Source organism: Paroedura picta, chromosome 2 (assembly GCF_049243985.1).
Source record: "Paroedura picta isolate Pp20150507F chromosome 2, Ppicta_v3.0, whole genome shotgun sequence".
Classification (NCBI taxonomy): domain Eukaryota; kingdom Metazoa; phylum Chordata; class Lepidosauria; order Squamata; family Gekkonidae; genus Paroedura; species Paroedura picta.
The window spans coordinates 169,514,111-169,536,396 of NC_135370.1; the positions used below are offsets into that span (position 1 = coordinate 169,514,111).

At 43.7% G+C, this 22,286-nt stretch overlaps 1 protein-coding gene across 6 annotated transcripts in view; it reads right to left on the reverse strand.

Moving 5' to 3' along the window:
- Nucleotides 1-22,286, reverse strand: part of PPP1R13B (protein phosphatase 1 regulatory subunit 13B) — a 92,827-nt gene that overhangs the window by 49,422 nt on the left and 21,119 nt on the right. For all 6 annotated transcript variants that reach the window (XM_077323795.1, XM_077323796.1, XM_077323794.1 and 3 more), the window contains exons 2-4: nt 17,185-17,332; nt 13,704-13,823; nt 9,253-9,317 (exon numbers count right to left, since the gene is read on the reverse strand). In XM_077323795.1, the coding sequence (XP_077179910.1) occupies nt 9,253-9,317; nt 13,704-13,823; nt 17,185-17,332 (333 nt within the window). The remainder of the gene's footprint in view (nt 1-9,252; nt 9,318-13,703; nt 13,824-17,184; nt 17,333-22,286) is intronic.

Genomic DNA, 22,286 nt, shown 5'->3' on the forward strand with positions numbered 1-22,286 from the left:
GGAGTCTCAAAGCGGCTTACATTCCCTTTCCTCTCCCCACAACAGACACCCTGTGAGATGGGTGAGGCTGAGAGAGCTCTGATATTACTGCTCAGTCAGAGCAGCTTTATCAGCACCGCTGCACGTGGGGGAGTGCAGAATCGAACCCGGCTTGCCAGATTAGAAGTCCACATTCTTAACCACTACACCAAACTGTGCTATATTGTATTATAACCCAATTAGGTTATAATACAATCACCAGGAACTTCCCAACCTGGAGCTTGCAACCCTGACTCAGCCACAGCGTACCTTCAGTCACACAGTGAATGTTTTTGTGCTGAGATGGCAGCACAAAAAAAAATGGAGAGTCGAATTTTAAAAAAAATGGAGTGTCAACCAAATCTTCAGTACTGAGTCAGAAGGCAAGCTTGGCAAAAGCCCAACATGGCCCCACTCACTTCCTAAAAACATTTAGCAGATGCCAGGAAAGGTACTGACAGGCACCATGCGGGGAACCCCCTGTTCTAACCTACTTTACAGGGGATTGTAAAGTAGGTTGTTGTAAAAATTACTGTGTTAAGACACAATGAAAGCAGAAATTATTCAGTCTCTTCTTTTGACTCCCTTCCAACTTGTATTCTTGTCCTGCTTTCTCAAATTCTTTTGGGAAATATTATATTTAAATTTCCCCAGTTGACAGCTGTCCTCTTGTTTTTCCTTCTGAATGGAGGCTCAGTGGATTTTAATTTTTCTGACATCAAAAATGCCACCAGCATTAACCTTTTGGATGTTATTTTCATCTTTATACCAGGTCTTTGGTTTGTAAAGTTTTTCTTCTGGACTGAAACTGCCTAAACATTCTAGTATTTTTCATTTCATTTTGTTATGCTCCTTGAAGGCTGCTGTTTAAATTACTTCCATTAATTTAGTTTATTTTATAGGCCTTTTATGCTGTAACTCACAAGACAGAATACTAAATTCATTCAAACCGAAGACTGCACCTTGCTTATTAATCCAAAGCCCTCATTGATAAGAAACTGAGTTTTTTGTTTGGATTAAGTTGCTTTAATCTGTGCATTAAAAAATGGAAAAGGAGGCATCATTTTGGGGTATCATGACCGAAGTTAAAAAACAGGGGGAGAAGAGATATTTGAATACACATTGACAGCAACTAGAATTATCTACACAGTGAAATGGGTATCTGTCCAAGTATAGAAAAATAGGATAACAAACTGGCTGAGAGTGCAGTAATGGAGAAATTAATGCCATGTTTGAAAAATAGAGAGCCTCTTGTGGCGCAGAGTGGTAAGGCAGCTGCCTGAAAGCTTTGCCCATGAGGTTGGGAGTTCGATCCCAGCAGCCGGCTCAAGGTTGACTCAGCCTTCCATCCTTCCGAGGTCGGTAAAATGAGTACCCAGCTTGCTGCTGGGGGGTAAACGGTCATGACTGGGGAAGGCACTGGCAAACCACCCCGTATTGAGTCTGCCATGAAAACGCTAGAGGGCGTCACCCCAAGGGTCAGAAATGACTCGGTGCTTGCACAGGGGATACCTTTACCTTTACCTTTACCTTGAAAAATAGATCACTTTCAAAATTTGAGAAATTGAAAGTTTGTTATTCTTGCATTGTGCAGGGGGTTGGATTAGATGACCCTGAAGGTACCTTCCAACTCCATGACTCTAAAACATAAGATAAATTCAGAATGAGAATTTTAAATTTAAAATAGTACATAAGTCCATAGTAAATGTACTAGAATCATAGAGTTGGAAGGGGCCAAACAGGCCATCTAGTCCAACCCCCTGCTCAACGCAGGATCGGCCCAAAGCATCCTAAAGCATCCTAGCAGTTAAAGAATGATTGTTAAATTTGAATATAAATATTTAATGAAACTGAGCTTAAATAATAGTACCTTTGATTTTCAATTTGCTTTTTAAAAACTAAGATAGCAAATGAACTTTTATTTTAATTCATTTTGCTATATTATGAGTTAAAGTAAATATCTGATGAGGTGTGTAATGGAACATATAGTATTTATGAAAATAACAGTGGCAAAATAGACAGGTTATAATCATTGAAGGAATACTTTGAAAATTACGATGAGGAGGATCCCTGGGACAGCCTCCCCCCCACCTGTTTGTTAAATATAGTATGAGGTGTAAAGCAAATTCTGAATAATTATATGTATAAACTCTTTTTCTAGCCAGGAGGTGACCCTCACATGGATCACTGTGGCTTGGTGTTCAGGGATGAGGTAGGACATTAGTAACTTTTCAGCTGGCATAGGTGGTAAAAAGCCTGGCACACTACTTTAGGGACCTGCACCTCCATAGTAAGAAAGATGTCAAAGGTCACCCCCAAATTACTGACAGTATGTGCAACCTGAAACTGTACCCCATCAAGATAGGGGAGGTGCGTTTTCTCCTCTGGTCCTTTCCTCCCCAGCCATAGGAAGGCTGCCCCTCTTATCCCCACGCTGGCAAGGCAGCGAGCTAGCAGCTCATGGTCTATTACTGGGACTTCCAGATCCTAGGACAACATGCCAACCACAACTGGCTCCCTATACCACCACACCTCTGTGCTAGTTTTTTTGCATGTACTATGGGTCATTTTAGTAATTGAGGGCTGTCAGCTCCTCTTTCTCCAGAACTTTCAGGGGCCAATTGGCTTTTGACTTGGAGGAAAATTTCCTGCGGGGCCACCAGCACAGGGGACCAGGAGCAAGCAAAACCAACTCCTAGCAACTTTACCAGCATCTTGGTGACCACTAGGCCACAACCTTCAGTGGCCATGAGGTGTCAAGCTGGGCAGCCGCCTCTTCCTGAACTGTCACCAGTCGGCCTAGTCTTGGGAGTTTCCTAGAGATTCCTTGAGTGCCTAGGGAAGCAGGGTTTGTGGAGGGTTATAATACCATACAGCCCACCTTCAAAGTCAACCATCTTCTCTGTTGTCTGGTGAGCAATCATAACTCCATCTCCAAGCTCTCCTTGGAGTTTGGGAACCCCAAGCTTGCATGAAGATGTGATAGGTCCTTCAATGCCCATTAATGGAGCCACTGAACTGAATGGCCTCAGAACTCAATTTGACTGCTCAGGGGGAATTTTAACTCCCCAGTTCATCCCTGAACACTGTAAAACCAGTGACCAAAGAATACAGCTAGCCCCTAGGCATTATTGTGTGCTGTTCTCTTCCAAAGGGACTGGAAGGTTTGTGCTGCTACAGAAACTGAGCCAGCAGCCTAACATTAAAGGACAAACACCCATTCTTAGTGCCTGGAAAGGCCTTCGAGTATCAAACCATGAAGGTTGAAAAGAATACCCTTCCATTTAAACAACATTAAAAATAGAAACTGTTTCCCTCACATATCCGGACTGTTTAGAGAATCTACCTCCTCTCCCAAACAAACATTCCATGTGTTTATACCACTGGTTCCATCGGAATGACAGGTTACAGACACATTGTCTTTAAGGCTTATGACATCAAAATAGGGATGGGCAGTCTTGGCGTACACAGGGCCAAAGCTTCAAGCCCCAGAATCTTATTTGAAAGATAGGCCATATTCACTCAAAAAGCCTTCCATAGACTATAATGTTGAAGAAGAAGAAGAAGAGTTGGTTCTTATATGCCGCTTTTCCCTACCTGAAGGAGGCTCAAAGCGGCTTACAGTCGCCTTCCCATTTCTCTCCCCACAACAGACACCCTATGAGGTGGGTGAGGCTGAGAGAGTGCTGATATCACTGCTTCGTGAGAACAGTTTTATCAGTGCCGTGGTGAGCCCAAGGTCACCCAGCTGGCTGCATGTGGGGGAGTGCAGAATCGAACCCGGCATGCCAGATTAGAAGTCCACACTCCTAACCACTACACCAAACTGGCTCTGTGACACAATGCACTGCAGGCAAGAGAATGGTTTGCATTTTTTAAATACTTTCTCCAGGCTGTATGAGGGGGACCTTCTTCCTAAATAAAATCCATATTTATTTAGATTTTATACCGCCCTTCCATACGGCTCTGGGCAGTTTACATATAACACCATGGGGTAATTACATAGACGATTGCAACAAATATAACAATCATAACATAACATGTCAACCAGAACAATATTTAAACAGGAACATCGACACAGCTTTGGGTTGGTTAAATTCTTCGGTCATGGGAGGGGGTGTCTGGGGGGGAGCAGTGGGTGTTTTTGGGTAGATCAGCCTCAAGCAAATGCCTGGTGGAGGAGCTCCCTTTTGCAGGCCCTGCAAAACTGTGGAAGTTCGGGCAGGGCCCTGATCGCTTCAGGGAGCTCGTTCCACCAGGTGGGGGCCAGGACCAAGCTCTGGCCCTTGTTGAGGCCCGACGTGCTTCTCTGGGGCCAGGGATCCGCAGCCAGGTGAAGGTGGCGGATGACGGATATGAGGACAGAAAACAGATTTAGCCCAGCCAACTCCCCAATATTCTTCTTTTCTTGTACGTGGGTGATTTCTAGACTTTTTGTTTTGTTAGTGGAGCTTAGGGGCAACCTTCACACACACACACAATGAAAAGTGCTAGCAACCACTCGGGGAAACTTTAGCACTCAGTTCTGTTGAAGGCAATAACTGGCCCCACAAAGATGTGGCTTGAAAAAATGTACTAGTTTGTATTCTCTCCCTCCTGGGCACTGGATGTGCCATTTGGGGAGGATGCAGTTTTTCCCATCAGAGCCATTTTTCCCCATTCCAATAGCTTTGCAGTGGCATGGAAAATCGGGATCCGGGAGGGAGGGGAAGCCATTGCAGGACTGTATATTAGGGAGCATATTGCATTCATTCAGCCCCCTCTGTGGCTGCTGAAAGAATTATGCGAATGGCGCCCCAGTGTGTAGCCATAATTAACATTTCTAATATTTTTAATTGCATTGTTAATATTGCAGATGCAATTCTACCCTTGGCTGAACACATTTTCTGTTTCAGCAGCTCTCACTGTAGATATAATACTCGATGTAATAGCGCCTGTCGGTTCTAATGGCAAAATGACCCAAGTTTCGCTGCCACGCTAAATGCTTCAAGTGCCGTGGAAGCTTCGGTAAACAATGGAACAAAATTCTGATGCTCATGCACTGCAGTAGTCCAAGGCAACACCACCACTTTGGTTCTCTTTATTTATTTATTTTTAACTGGTAAATAAATCCCTTCCAAGTACAAAGCCTGCATGACTTATTAGCCCACTGTTAGATTTCAACGGAGGGGATCTCTACTGTCCTCCCCATTATAAAAAATGAACACCTATTCTCTCCTACCAAAACGCAACAGGATTAACAAGACACACATTTGGGGGGGGAAACTGAACAAATGCAAAGGCTAGAAACCGCAGTGCAGAAAAATGGGGAAAACTGTCCTGTTGTTAAGTCTTGTTTTTTGGTAAGCCATTCTATTTGATGCAAGTTCCTGTTATCAAAACTGTTAGACATGTTCAAACCAATACTTTTATCTACAACACACTGTTTTCATGAAAGTTCCATTGTAAACCACCCGGAGCCGCAAGGGAGGCCGGTAGAAAAATATATAATTCATAATTTAGAAGAAGAAGGATAGTTGGTTCTTATATGCTGCTTTTCTCTACCCGAAGAAATCTCAAACCGGCTTACAATCACCTTCCTTTCCTCTCCCCACAACAGACACCGTGTGAGGGAGGTGAGGCTGAGAGAGCCCTGATATTCCTGCTCGGTCAGAACAGTTTTATCAGTGCCGTGGTGAGCCCAAGGTCACCCAGCTGGCTGCAAGTGGGGGATCACAGAATCGAACCTGGCATGCCAGATTAGAAGTCCGCACTCCTAACCGCTACACCAAACTGGCCGAATTTAATTAATAATCACCAAATTTAATTAATAATCCTTCCTAAAATGTTTCTCAGGTGTTTAACCAGGCTTCAAAACAGTACTCCCCACTCTCACCTCTTCAGCTCCTTCGTCTACAATTATACCTACCAATTTCAGTCCCCTCTACAACTATTGACTGATGGAGATAGTGATGTTGAAATGATGTTGCAGGGGGATTGTTGCTTCAATCTGCAAGGTGCATTCGAAATCTGTAGTGACTGCCAGTGCTGTGTAAAAGACCGAGTATCACATAAGGGCTGGGAAGATCTAGGGTCAAACCCTCATACAAACATGACACTCATGGAGTATCATATGACCCAGCAAATATAGCCTCACCCATTTCCCAGGGCCGCTGTTAAGGTAAAAATGTGGGAAGGAATCCATATACGTGCTCTCAGTTCCTTGGAGGAAGGGCGGGATAAAATTTAAACATGTTAAATATTAACACCGCCACCTCATGCAAAATTAGCATTTGTTTGGATAATATTTGTGTTTTATTGCCCTGATTAGTTAACAACTAGCTCCTGTCCTTGCAAGCGTCACCTGACAGGCACTCCCTAGAATTCATACATTACACGGCGCTGTATGTCTTATCCAAAGACGTACAGTACTGTTGTAATTTAAGATGTAATCTGTGAACAAGTCCAGCATGCTGAGATATGATATTACGGGACATCTTTTGTCAAGCATTTCCACATTTTAGGAAACACAAACTGGGATCCCACTTAAACTTTCATGTGCAGGTTACTGTCTGTGGAAATATGAATTTCTCATATTCCTCTTCCAACTGCCACCCAGGAGGCACACACACCCTGGAATAACTGGGCGAGTCACACCAGCAAAAACTGCCCCCAGCTGAGTAGGCAGACATTTTAAGCAGGATCCAAACCACAGCAGTAACATATTTTCTTCTGAATGCAGTCTGAGGTTACCAACCATGCATTCATAATTTAAGGCAGTTACAAACTATAGCCATAAAGAAACAAATAAACTTCATATAGCAAAACTGACTCTGGAGATTTTTTTTTTAATCCTTAATATATAATCACATATATACAGGGAGCAGTTAAAGTTTAATTTATATAGATTAGAGGGGGATGGATGGATGGATGGATGGATAGATGGATGGATGGATGGATGGATAGATGGATAGATTCAGCCAAGAAACAAAGCCTAACAAGTCACATGAACACATGAAGATTCTAATGAACTACACACTTGACCCATCAAAGTCAGTATTGTCTACTCAGATTGGCAGCGGCTCTCCAAGATCTCAAGCAGAGGTCTTCCGTATCAACTTCTTCCAGATGTTTTAACTGGAGATACCAGGGATTGAACCTGGAACCTTCTGAGTGCCAACCCAGATGCTCCACCACTGAGCCCCAGCCCCTCCCATTATGCAACAGTAAGCTGATTACTTGAGTTCAAAAATCCACTCTTTTGTGCCCCTGCCAAAAAATGAGCATGGACCTATAAGATCGGTATTCTTTAGCTATTAAGTGTGTGTTGGCCTGCTTTTTAGTGAACCAGGACAAGTCACCTAACACAGCACAATTGAAGGCTTCCTGATTCGGGAAGCTCCAGTTTACCATGTCACGTGATTGGAGCATCTAGGCAAGCTGAAGTTTCCTTCCACTCCACAAACCAGAATTCTAAAACTGGGTTCAATCCCAATTTGTTCCATCTCACCCCCAACATCCAGAGAGATTCCAAAGTGGGGTTAAACTGAAGTTAAGAATCAACCAAGTTCGGTTTGTGCAAACATGTGCATGAAGGTGTGTCATGACAAGCTGGAGCTTGATTCAGGAAATTCCCAAACCAGGAAACCTGGAATTGCGCCCCATGCGAATTTCGAGAACTACAGGTAACTCTCCCCACCCCTGTCCAGTATTTAAAATATTTATGTTAAAATCAGATTTGAGTTATTAGAAGTTATCTAAAAACCAATCAAGAAGGCATGCTCAGTAGAGAAAAACCCACCCTTGAATCTTCACCTACTAAAGGGGGAAAAAGCCACTTTAATCTCTCACAATCAGAAGACATAACAAATTACAGTTATTGCTAGCTTAGAGATATGAAAACAATAATAATTATCCACACAGACCCTTTAGTTTAAGAATATTTAAACAGGATTACTAGGTAGCACCTATTATGCCTTTCCCAGTATAAAACAAAATGGTTTCATAGAATCATAGAGTTGGAAGAGATCTCCAGGGTCATCTAGTCCAATACCCTGCACAATGCAAGAACTCACCAACTACCTGCCCACCCACAGTGACCCCAATTTCATGTCCAAGTGATCCCCACCTCCACCAAAAATCTCCGGAACCGAGCCTGGCCTGTAGGAAATTCACCTACCATCCCCACTGTGGTGATCAGCCATTCCCTGGGTATGAGAGGAAGGGCCACAAGAGACAAACATTGGCACATCCCTCCTTGCCCACCCACTCACAATCTGCCTAAGTTCATAAATTTTATGTCAACATTTGGAGAACTACTTTACTCTAAGTGTACATTTAGTAGCTAAGCAGACAAAATGTACTCTTGATGAGTTTTCTGAGTTAAGCTAACATTCTAAAACCCATGGCTTGACATACCCATGGCTTGACATGGGGGAGGGATGGGATTTTTAGCCGCCATGTTAGTAGAGTGATGTTTTAATGGGAATTTTAATGGGATTAGTTGTTGTGACCCGCCTCGAGCCTATCGGGAGAGGCGGGAAATAAATCTAATAATAATAATAATAATAATACCCCCCTGGTGTGAGGACACTAAGAAATGTCACTGGGGTCCCTAGTATTTTCAGCAGTCATTTACTGGAAGTGCCTCTTGGTGATTCTCAGTAGAAGTATGAAGCATATTTAGGTGAGGGACAGTGGTTATGACGACCATTGGAATTACCTCATATTTATTTATATGCTGCAGTACTTTTGTATGGCAAAATATGCAGTATATTTATTTATATTCTCTAGCCCCAACACTCAGGACTCACAATGCTTTAACTGTACATACTGTACAAAAAAATCATCCATTTAAACCACCAGAACACATCATTAACAGAGATAATTAAAGCAGATAAACGAGTGCCCAAGTCTATAGTCTTCAAACTGCTTTATAAGCTATCTTCCAGTAAAAGAACATCAGGTACTTAGCAGCAGGTTGCAGCTGTATTTTTAAAATCTGTTGAGCTCTTTATATTATATTTCTGCTCTTATGCTGTTATTTGCGCTAAGCCCTTGGGAAAGGTCAACATTGAAATAAAAATAAATCAAGTTTAAGCTAGAAATTAGTGAAAAAGAAACAGCAAATCATTGTGCCATCACAAGGATTTAATATTTTTTTCAATTTATATATTTCTAAGTATGCATCTATAAACACAAACAAGATGAATAAAGTATATCACATTGCATAGTGTGTTAGTTATCGCAACATACCCCATTTTCAGTACGTTTCTCCGCAGGAATATTAACGCCATTCCTCTGATTCGGAGCTGGCCGGCCTAGGAACAACACAGTTATCAAATTTACACGTTGCGTTGGTGTGTAATGGAAGAGTTAGACAACTTAAAAAGAATCAAAACAGTATCAAACTTATGGCGTCATTGAGCCTTAGTTTTTAATGCTGAACTGCAGGTATGGACTCTGATTTTATTGTGCAGGTATGAGCGTTTTTCATCTTTGTGGTGGGACTGGAATTTGTTTCTCTAAATCTATTTGAAGCTCAGTTAACAGAAACACAAGGATCACTGGAGCAGAAGTTAACAAAGGAGGAGAACTGCTGCGGTGTGAATACTTAGTCTCACTACTCTCTTGTTTTGCATGTATTTAGCAGGGGTAGGCAAGCTGTGGCCCTCCAAGTGTCAATGAACTACAATTCCCATGAGCCCTTGCCAGCAAATCCTGGCAGGGGCTCATGGGAATTGTAGTCCATGGACATCTGGAGGGGCACAGTTTGCCCACCCCTGGTTTATAGGGGGAAAAAGGAGTGCTAGTGCTGGGAATACTTTGCCCGCTTGTCCCTTCTTAATCAAAGCACCTAATGCCACAACTTGTTGCAGGATTTCCAGTAAGACACTATGTCCTAATAAAGGGCCCCCATAACCATCACTGCTGTTGCTTCTTTAGGAGAAGGTGGGGTGGGAGGTACCATTCAAGTCCCTTCCCTGCAAGGAGACAGGGTGTTATGGTGGCCCATGGAAAACGGCTTGTGGTTGAGCAAACTCCATAGATCAGTGGTTCTCAAGGTGGGGGTTGCGACTCCTCGAGGAGTCATTTCCCCGGGTCACGGCAGCGGCATGGCACTGGCCTCCTTTGCGCCGCCTCGGTGCTCATGGAAGCTGCGGAGATCACCGAGGCTGCACAGGAGCGGTGGTGGCGCGAGCGCATGTGTGCCCTGCTGTAGAGGTCGCGGCATTAGGGTGGTTCAGAACCGCTGCCATAGATGGTCCATCTGCTGAGTACTGGGGGAGCACACAGGAGAAGGCTGCATAAGGGGTGTCATGCCACACCATCCTTTTGATCCAACTCAGGACAAAGCTCCAATCCTCCATCTCGACTTATAGGCTGACCGCTTCTGGAAGGCTCCCAAGTATACTTTGTTTGCCTCCCCGGCAAAGCTGGCATCAGGCTTGAGGGTTCTACCTACTCCACTCTGATGATCACAAGAAGGAAGGGGCAAGTACGGGGTATGTTTTGCCCTTGGCTGCTGCAGCAATTTATCATACTGATTATCAAATAAAGTTGGTCGTTGATTATCCCTGCTAACAGTGCCCACTCCTCTACTGCTGCGGTTGTCTGCAAATCACTCCTTAACTAAAGCTTCGCTCCAAACCTAAAGAATGCTGCAATGGGTCCCTGCAATGGGTCTCTAATGCTGCAATGGGTCCCTGGAGGCAGAAGGCGAATGAATCGAAATTGAAGAGAGATTTGTTAATTTCTCCTCATCTTCCCTTAAAACCCTAGCAGACCTAACCCAACAGTGGAAGGGAAGCTGTATTTATTTTTTTTTAAACCTGAGAACAATTCACTCACTGATTTCAACTATGGACGTGCTTAAATTGCACCCTTCATCATCATTAGGATTCAAATGGTGCAGCTTTGCCACAAACTGTTTCTGCATCCACAACTTCCCCACGTCAAAGTTAATCTTTATTACAGCAAACAGATTTCACTGACACAGAATCAGGAAACACAGTATCGTTATGCAAACGAATGAACTAAAGATCAGGTGATCACAGTGGGACTGAGGCATTTTCATTTCTGTGGCTGGAAAGAATCATCAGTTCCAGCTGAGCCCTCTGTAAAATAATATACGAGACGCCGTCTCACGGATGCCTCATAAAACTCCCCAGTGTGGCCATGATTCATTTTCTCCCCAGGTTTCTGTTTTAAAGAGTTAAGTCTGCTTAGTTTAGAAGGAAATTCACTGCTTTCCCACAAACTCTCATCTCCCCTGTTTTATGGTTGGGAAGAAGCGAAGTCAAACTTGGAAACCAGCAAGTTGGTCGTAAGTAGCTTGAGAGCCCAAGAACATGAGCTTACAAGCTTCTGCAGAAGTGCATGAGCACAGCAGACTTGAAAAGAAAACACAAACCTGGAAGAGGAAGAACAAGGAGGTGAACTATTTTGCCCACAGCAAAGTCCAGGAGTGACTCTCGATTTTATTGATGCCAGCAGACAGATGGATTTTACTTTTATATTTGCTATCTGGATTCCTAGAATGATATTTTAAGGGAGAATTATGGCATCTCCACTGCAGAATTGTGTGTGAACTCTACTTGGATCTAAGGCACAGACATTCCCCTACACAGCAGGGGTGGGAGATTCAGATATTTTACCAGAAGCATTACTCAGCTTGGTGTAGTGGTTAGGAGCGTGGACTTCTGATCTGGTGAGCTGGGTTTGATTCCCCACTCCTCTTCCACATGCAGCCAGCTGGGTGACCTTGGGATCGCCACAGCTCTGATAAATCTGTTCTGACCGAGCAGGAATATCAGGGCTCTCTCAGCCTCACCCTGACGTTTCTTGACAGCTCTGGAAGGGTTTCCTGAATGGGCCGGAGTTTATTTTTATATATTTTAAACATTTGTTAAACTTTTATTGGGTGATATTACCAGAAATGGTTATGTAAACCTACCCACCCCTTCACAAACTGGCTAATGACGGGTCTGGAGGGGGTGGGAAGGGGAAGGGCTCCGGGTGGGCGTGTCCACAGCTCTGCTTCCCAATCATATTCTTCACAACTGTGCCACTTCTGGCATTTCTCAAAGCCTGAAGGTTTTCAGGGGCTTCTCGATGTTAAAAAACTTGAGACAGGCTGGTCTAGACAGCTAAAAAAATGATGAGCTGGTCTTGCCTTCAAGTTGGCTAGTTAGAATAGGGTGGACTGCCAGCAAGACTGAAAAAGACAATGATACAACCAAGAATCCTAAAAACACACGATTGTTCTTAAAAGAGATTACGATCTATTTCCTAACTATTTTGTCTAAGAATGAATGTCTGAGACCCCAACTGGCATAAGATAAATGACATATCAACCATTTTCCCAATTGTGCATGCTGACAACTGCAGGATAGGTCAATTTTTGTGAAGTGTTTGTGAATGATCTATAATCAGACTGTTGCCAAAAGGCTTCAGGTAGCAAAAAGGAGGACTCCAAACTGGAGAGACATGTTTAAATCCTTTCTTCCAGCTTTTTTTTCCTGCACGATCATAGCTTGGGGGGAAAAAGATTGTAAAAATTTTGCTTGGATGGCAGAGAACACTAAGTTATAAGTTTCAGGGAATATTTTTGCACCGGCCCTCTGCCAATTCAATACCCACTAAAACCGAAATGGTTTTAATATAGGATAGATTGTTTGCTTTCAAGTTACCTGTTATAATGATTTTCACATTTTACTATATAACTCTAACTGACCGCTTACTTGCAATCTATTGAGATTGCCATTTGAGAAAAGGAGTTTGGGAAGACAAGCAGATGATGACAAAAGTTACCAAGGTAGTAGACACAAAAGAAGGCGGCTGAAAGGGAGAGGGGGAAAATAAAGAAGCATTCTGATAAATAGGTGATAATGAAGCTAAGAGAAGAAACAGTAACACCATAGTGTGGGCCAGAACCAGCAAGTAAGAAAAGGAAATGGCAACGATGAAAGTGAGAAAGGAAAGCGGTGAGTAGATAATGGTGAAAGAAAAGGGGTTTCTTTGGGATGAAGACATGAAGCATGTCATCTGAGAGAAGTGTTCGTATGTGGCTGTGATTCTACCAATACTATCCTTATCCATGGTTCCTCTATATATTTGTGAAACAGCCTGGGGGGTGGAACGTGTCCAACTGTCCAAGCTGGAATAGGGCTTTGCTGGCTGCACCCTGATTGGCCCTGCCCCTGCAGCTCCCCACCCTCTGTCCCTGGACTCTAGCCTCTTTGCTCTCAGGCGCACCTCAGTGCCTGGAGCCAGCAGCAGGTAAGGGGAGAGGGCCCTGAGCAAAGGGTCGTGGTGGAGGGCCTGCTAATGAAGGCCTCTTGGTCTGCTAGGCAGGGCCTGCTAACAAGAGCCTCTTGGCCTGCTAGGCAGGGCCTGCTAATGAGGGCCTCCCAGCCTGCTGACTGCCTGCTAAGGAGCTCTGTCCCAGGCCTGCTAACGAGCTGGCCAGACCCCGCCCGCCCCACTTGATTCGGCTGTGAGCTGCGGCCCAAAGCCACCTTAAGCTGCCTGGACGGGGGGCCAGGGGAGGTGACCTTTTCAAGGCCCATTCTTAGGAACTGGCTTTGAAGCTAATAGAATCAATAATACAACAAAACTTATTTTATATTTTAGCTGAGTTTTAAAAATTGTTAAGAGAGGATTAACTCCTGATATAGCAACAAGCTTCACAGGAACATACATACCCTGTTCGCTGCTTTCTGTTGGCGATTCTTCATGTCGAAGAAAAAATTTCACCTCCTCCCTGCGAGGTCCCCACTTTTGTAGATGGTCATACATCATGTGATCAAAGGGAATGGGCCGTTCTGAAAGTAGAAGCATGACATATTTCTCATCAGAGCACTGTTTGCACAAGGAGGCAAAGTAAATAAAATGAAGCGCAACAGCTTGTTTTACTGTTTAGTCATTTGGGAAATTTTTTTGGGGCAGAAACTGCAAATTTATTGTGCTCAAATGGACCATCTAAGGCCTTGCTTCAAAAACACAGAACAAAAGACAAACCCCAGAAGCTATCCTTACTAATTCCCCAATATATGTTCTTTTAAATCCAAGTTTCCACAATTTTCTGAATCATTAACTCAAAACAAGATCCTAGTGCTACGTAGGTCCATACTTTTGATAGGACAGTCTTCCTTCCCACTGAGTCATCTGCATAACCTCCAGGTTTGCCTCTCATTTTAATTCTGCAGTCTTACAGAGCAAACATATGACTTTGGTCATCATCATTCTAACCCAGGCCTGCACCTAGCTGTAAAGCAGCCCTTTACAAGTTCACTATCCTTGTTGCCTGCTGAGGATTACAAAAAAAAAAAGCACAGGGCTTGTTGGACTTCTGACAAACGGTTAATTTCATCCAAGTCACCGATAAAGATACATAATGATATTACTTTAAACAGCCTTTAATGTCATTATGATATGTTACCAGATCACTGATTGGAGCTGGCAGCACGGGTCACATCATCCCATTACAGTATTTGAACAGATTTCCAGTTGGTTTCTAAGTTCAATTCAAAGTGCTGGTTTTGACCTAAGTCCAAACAGTCTGGGTCGAGGACACATCAAGGGTTGCATTCTCACACCGTAACTACCCAGGCGCTTAAGCTCTTCCTTGGTGCATGGTTGTAACTGCCTAATGATTCTAGAAAACCTATTCAGCTGCAGCAATGAAATTATGGAATTCCCTCCAGGAGAAATCTTGGCCTGACCACTTTCTTTGATAACCTTTAGATGACAATCGAAAATTCATTCCTTCTTCCTACCAGAACACAGCTGCAGAGCACGGGTTAAGTCTAACTAGCTTTCTCACTTAACTAAGTTTTTTAAAGAGTGGTTTATGCTGAGCTTTACCCTAATCAGCCTTCACCGTGGTGCCAGCCAACCTATCACTTGATCTCAGCTAGAGGGAGAAAGTAGTAGTAGTAGTAGTAGTAGTAGTAGTCCTTAAACCACTTCTGCTCTTAGCCTCTCTTGGTTACAGCTGCTCTCTGGCTGATTTTCTGTGCTAGCATGAATCAATAAGGAGCCAACTCTCCCTGTGTGAACCTACACAACTCTCATCCGTTTTTACTCGCCGTGCCATCGCATCAAGGGTCCTCAGCCAGATGGGCAGGCCTTTTCCGTCATGGCAGTGATCCTTCTGGATGGCTTGCTGGGCGAGGTGAGAAAAGCGCCTATTCAACCACGTGCTATGCTGTCAAATGTTTCTTTCTCTGTCGAACTGAGTGCTGAATGGTCTATTCCAGGGGTAGTCAAACTCCGGCCCTCCATGGACATTTGCTGGCAGGAGCTCATGGGAATTGTAGTCCATGGACATCTGGAGGGCTGCAGTTTGACTACCCCTGGTCTATTCCTTAGTGAACGGCTGACAGGACACCTGAAGCTTTTGCTTATCTTTGTTGCTCGGCAAGAATTTCTGGAGAATGCCACTTTTTTATTGATGCCCTTTTTTTCAGATAGGTATCTTTTTTTTAAAGCCTTTTTTTGGCAAGAGTTAGGTGGGCTCATAAACCTTTTAAATACACATTTGGGCCCTATTTTAGAGGCAGTGTTTTGCTTTGGGCCCCATTTTAGAAGGCAGCATATAATTACTTCTAATTACATCTAATAAATAATAAATAATATTATTTCCCTAGATATGCTGATCCTGAATTCCCTGGAACCCTTTTTTCTTAATGACAAGCCCTATATTTCTTTCCTCACCAGTTCTGAGACCCTGCCAGTCTGCCACATAATCCCTTAGTAAGCCCTAATTTATTGTAATTACGGAAATCATGTGAGGGCTTTAAATTGTGCCAAAAGTTGGTTCAGTTCAGTTCTGAGAACCTCATCCCAACTATATAACGAGCAATCAGTTCAGGGCTAATGAGCATATTTTTGTGCAAATATTGTGAAGTTGCCTGTAGCTATCTTCGCAATCCATGCCATAAAGCTGGCTTTAAATGAAACGCCTCTTCCACACCGATGATAGCAAATACACCATCACTTGAAACAAGAGCCGGCTGGATCAGACCAGCAGCCCATCTAGCAAAGTTCCACACAGCAGCCAACCAGTGGCCCTGGAGTGCCAAACAAACTAGGCGTGGAGGCCAAAGCCCTCCCCTGATGCTGCCTCCTAAAAATGGTATCCAGAGGTTTACTGTTCATAGAATCATAGAATCATAGAATGGGAAGGGGCCATACAGGCCATCTAGTCCAACCCCCTGCTCAACGCAGGATCAGCCCTAAGCATCCTAAAGCATCCAAGAAAAGTGTGTATCCAACCTTTGCTTGAAGACTGCCAGTGAGGGGGAGCTCACCACCTCCTTAGGCAGCCTATTCCACTGCTGAACTACTCTGACTGTGAAATTTTTTTTCCTGATATCTAGCCTATATCGTTGTACTTGAAGTTTAAACCTATTACTGCGCGTCCTCTCCTCTGCAGCCAGCAGAAACAGCATCCTGCCCTCCTCCAAGTGACAACCTTTCAAATACTTAAAGAGGGCTATCATGTCCCCTCTCAACCTCCTTTTCTCCTGAACATTCCCAAGTCCCTCAACTTATCTTCATAGGGCTTGGTCCCTTGGCCCTAGATCATCTTCGTCGCTCTCCTCTGTACCCTTTCAATTTTATCTACGTCCTTCTTGAAGTGAGGCCTCCAGAACTGCACACAGTACTCCAGGTGTGGTCTGACCAGTGCCGTATACAATGGGACTATGACATTTTGGGATTTTCATATATTCCATATATGAAAGTGGCCTTCAACTGGTGAGCAGTGATCAATGGCTGGTAACGCAAAACAGAGCTCTTCTGCCGGGTTTATGGCTGAGGCTGGGGTCGGCGAGGTAGATCAATGCCCCTCCACCCTGGGTATGAGCACTACATTATCGACCTCCTTGCTGACCCCTCCTGTAGTAAGGGGGGGGGGGGTTCCGCCATGTTGGAATCTTTGTCTTTTTAATGGGTTTTTTAATGGAGGTCTTATGAGACTTTGTAACCCGCCACAAGCCGATTCGGAAGTGACAGGGAATAAATCGAAATAACAACAGCAACAAAAACAACAAACAAAAACAACAACGACAGCCGTTTTAAGCCCACAAGCACTAGCTCACAGGTACTGGAGGTGGTGAAAACCACGACAAGACTGATGCTTCCTGGGAGGTATTTCAAGACTACCAAAGGACCACTTACCATTTCCACGCCACACTTCAGAAAGATGGCAACTGCCTTCACCAGGCTCTTTGCAGAATTCCACCACATCTCGACACGTTGTTTCAGGGGTAATTGGCACTTCAGTCAAAATCTGTTCGTTGTTGCTCAGGAACACAGTTAGTATCATCTGAAAAAGGCAACATGGAAACCAGCTTTTAATCAACTTTTTAAAAACATCAGAGATTTTGGGTTGCCAGAAAAGGCTCAAATATGGTTTGATACTCGGGCTTTACGTAATTGTTTTTAATCCACAGGACATTAAGAAGTGTAAAAAAACAAACTAAGAAATACCAAACGAGAACGACTGCCTTTTAAATTCCGCCCAGAGACCAATCAAAGAAAACACGTTTTGCGTAAATGCTCATGGTCTGGAAACATTCCATAACTATAAATGCACCAGGCCTTAGTAAAGATGAAGTCAGAAATCATATCCAAAAATATTGTTCCTCCCTCGGTGAATTTCAGGCAACGTTCTGAAAAGGGAAAGCATCCTAATACCTTGTCAAAGAGAGTTCAGGAGACTAAAGAGGTCCTACTGAGAGCCAGTTTGGTGTAGTGGTTAGGAGTGCGGACTTCTAATCTGGCAAGCCGGGTTCAGTTCTGCACTTCCCCACATGCAGCCAGCTGGGTGACCTTGGGCTCACCACAGCACTGATAAAACTGTTCTGACCGAGCAGTGATATCAGGGCTCTCTCAGCCTCACCCACCCCACAGGGTGTCTGTTGTGGGGAGAGGAAAGGGAATGTGATTGTAAGCCACTTTGAGCCTCCTTCGGGTAGAGAAAACCGGCATATAAGAACCAACTCTTCCTCTTCTACTGCTTCACAAGACAGCTACTAATATGGACTGGATATCACTTTTCAATGTATAATGTTTTCTGTTGATTTTTTATGATTCTTCAGCACATCTTGTGTTCTGATACCAACGCATTTAAAAGGGCTAGTGCAGACCCATGTCACTTGTTACCCACCAAGCCACATATAGACTACCAGCCATGAATTATGGCCTGCCAGGATCTGAACTGCACACTGCACTCTGTGCGCTCCCAAATCCCACCCCCCCCACCCCAAGAAAATGTTTTATCAAGCCATATGCAGATGGTCTGTATGAAATCTGGTGCATCATTACTAGTCCAGGCCTGAGTTAGAGCAATAATATCCATCAACACATTTTTGTTGATAATACACGAGGCTGAACATGTCTTCTGCCGGTGCTTAACTATTGCGGATACTACTTCTGATTTAAAATGTAAAACAAACATGATTATATGCAAATGACTCAGTGTAAAATCTGCCTAGCAAAGAAGTTATATATGGAAGTAGTATTTATTTATTTTTATTTATTTATTTGGATTTTTACACTGCCCTTTCCTATGGCTTTGGGTGGTTTATATAGAACATTGTAAGGTAAATGTAAAGGTATCCCCTGTGCAAGCACCGAGTCATGTCTGACCCTTGGGGTGACGCCCTCTAGCATTTTCATGGCAGACTCAATACAGGGTGGTTTGCTAGTGCCTTCCCCAGTCATTACCGTTTACCCCCCAGCAAGCTGGGGACTCATTTTACCAACCTCGGAAGGATGGAAGGCTGAGTCAACCTTGAGTCGGCTGCTGGGATCGAACTCCCAACCTCATGGGCAGACAGCTTCAGACAGCATGTCGCTGCCTTACCACTCTGTGCTACAAGAGGCTCATATCATGTACAAGCGTATTAATACAAAAGTATTAATTCTAGTACTGAAAACAAATCTCTATATTCTCACAATAGAAAAACTGGGGTTTGAGGATTACTAGTAGCTGAAGGCTACAGGAATTACCAATAAAGAACTCTTTGGTAATAAAGGCCAGATTGGCCAGGGATTCTGGGGTTTTTTTTTGGGGGGGGGGAATCATCTAGGCATGGAATTGAGGTCATTGTGAGTGGCCAGGGAGTTGTGAATTTCCTGCATTCTGCAGGATGTTGGACTAGATGACCCTGGAGGTCCCTTTCCAATTCTATGATTCTAAGAAAGTTGTATCTTATATCAAGAAAAGCGCCTTGAGCATATTGCCCTAGTGCCAGCTTGAATTGGTTCCACTTTAATTCATAGGCTGAAATGCTACTTCTACTACCATCATAAGAGCTTCGTTTTGCTCTGGGAAAGCAGCAGCATAGGGCTGGACAACCTATATCCTTCAGAACACACTAGAAGTTTTAAGAAAACACTGGTGTAGCAGCCCCCTCTGGCAGTGGTTCTACAAGAGCAGAGAGGACAACATCTCTTATGCCAAAACCTACGTTTGGTTTCCACTAGCTTCTGCAGTTCTCGGTTCTTCTATAACAAAGCCATGCTGTCTTGAGTAGTACCACATATTAGAAAACAAACCATATTGCATCATGTATGTTTGAATTTGCTCTTAGCAATGTTTACAATAACAGGACAGTAGCACCCACCCATCCTATTTGAAACTAAGCTGAGTGGGGCAGAAAATTGCCTAAGAAGAATGTGCCATCAAGTCACAACTGACTCACAGCCACCGCATCGATGTGGCATTCCAAGCAAGAAATGAGCAGAGGTGCCTTCCTATTGCCTTCCATTGTGCGGCAGCCCCATTCTTCCTAGGTCATCTCCATCCAAGTACTAACTGTAGCCAATTGCTGCTTACTTCAGAAGAACTCTAGCTTAATCAGGCTAAACTACTCAGCAAATCTATGACTGTGCTAAGCGAGTTTGGTGTAGTGGTTAGGAATGTGGACTTCTAATCTGGCAAGCTGGGCTTGATTCTGCACTCCTCCACATGCATCCAGCTGGGTGACCTTGGGCTCACAACGGCACTGATAAAATTGTTCTGACCGAGCAGTGATATCAGGGCTCTCTCAGCCTCACCTTCCTCACAGGGTGCCTGTTGTGGGGAGAGGAATGGGAAGGCGACTGTAAGCCGCTTTGAGCCTCCTTCAGGTAGAGAAAAGCGGCATATAAGAACCAACTCTTCTTCTTCAAGGGGCTTCCAGCCCATAGTTCATGCTCATAATCGTCACACCACACTAAAGTTAACCTCAATTAATTAACACAATGACACATGTTAACTTACACGTCTAGCATAAAAGTTACATCTACTAATGCTGGAAAATCTTTGGGGAGGCAGGAAATGAAATATTGTTGATGGGTGGCATATTTTCTGAAAGCGCACAAACACGAATTCTCACAGTAGTAATGAATAGCCACCTTTATTGCTACTAATTAGGATAAAGAAGAGATTGGCTAAGATCCAAAGAACTGCTGAACTTGTTCTTCATACCCTACAGGGAGGTTGGTCTTGTGTACCTCAAGAGACAACATCAAACGTCACATCGCAAAAAACAGTCTGCGATGTGGTTTGAAGCACGAAGAAAAAAAAAATTCAAAAATCACACCCGGCACCTACAGGCCCTTAGGCATACCTGAAATCACATCTTTGGATTCTCGTCAATGTGACTGAACTACTTGCTAAATCTTGTTTGGCAGTAGCATTTCAATGCAAGCCAAAATAGCCATTAATTCTCTGACACAAAGAATCACACCTCATCTATGACACCAAGCCTCTCTCTGCTTAATTCTCCCCTCCCCACCCCAATATATTTTCTCCACAAATATTCTGAAGATAATTATTTCTTTCCTTCTGCTCCATTTGAAGAGGCATAACGTCACCCATGAAAGTTCTTGCTGGAATAAAAATCATTAAGGCAGCATCGGACTTCTGTTTTGTTATATTTCACTAGCCAAATAAGGCTACCATTCCAAAATAAAATTGCACTTTCCCAATAATTGTGGTTTTATCTTCTGCTTCTGCAATGATTCTCTCGGCTGCTTTTCATTCCAAATACCTCCTTTACAACGTCCTACCATCAGAAAAATGGATTCTCTATGAACATGCCGTCAAAATGCACCATTTTGAAATACAACTGTTTTAAACAGGACTAGAAGAAAATCAGCTTTGGCTTGGACAAACTTTTGACAGATTTATTTGTCTATTAAGAGATATTTCCTGAGGTGTCAGGTTTCCAGACAACTCTAATTGAAACCTAGGATCCTTGTAAGAACAGAGTCCTCTATCCAACCCTGGCTAATTATTCTTAAGTGCGCTAAAGTTTTTGTAAGAAGGAATGGTGATTTCCACTAACTTCCCCTTCCCACTGCAGCCCACTCAGCCATTCTGTTCCTGGGGGGAGTCGACAGGCTGTCAGAAACAGTTTAATGGAAGGCTGTAAGTGAGCAGAGTTGCTGAAACCCACCACCTCTCTTGAGACAAATTAAGGGTATGTAAAACTTCAGAGAGCAGGTGGATAGAGGACCATAGAGGTACGGACATCTCAGATATTTCTAAACCCAGAATCCATACTCAATAAATTAATTTCATTACTTGGGTAAGCATGGCAGATTTCAATTTTTTCCCCTCTGATAATGCTCATAAAAGCCACTTTAGCCAGTCTCTCTAATCCCAACACCAGCTGTGCTGGGTAGAAGTGGGAACCAAGGCTCCTTCTCCTGCGCCCAGATTAAGGCATAATGACAAAAAGATGCCTTTAAACCACAAGCGGTTATGACATCTGCAGAGAATTCAAAAACCAGTCTTTGTTGATTGGCACCCAAATAGGACTATAAGTTTTATAAACCATGGCACGTGCCTGCGGTAATTGTCTGCAAGTTTTCTCAGTAGCACACTGGCCCCTGCAGCTGACTGGCCATAGAACCAGTGGTACATCTCCGGTAGGAAGCAAATTAGCTGTATAAACTCCACAGTGCTGGTTTGAAATGTCTTCCTGCTCTTTTTGCGTCTGGATCCTTTCAGCAGCTCACTGACAGTGCTCCAGCACCATGTTTGGACTCTGAAAATCTAGATCAGGAGTAGTCAAACTGCGGTCCTCCAGATGTCCATGGACTACAATTCCCATGAGCCCCTGCCAGCAAATGCTGGCAAAGGTCATGGGAATTGTAGTCCATGGACATCTGGAGGGCCGCAGCTTGACTGCCCCTGATCTAGATACTCTTTCCACTCGCTCCTTAAATGGAAAAGGAAGACTTGCTGTAGTTTGCTGGTGGGGAAGGCTAACGACAGATTCCTG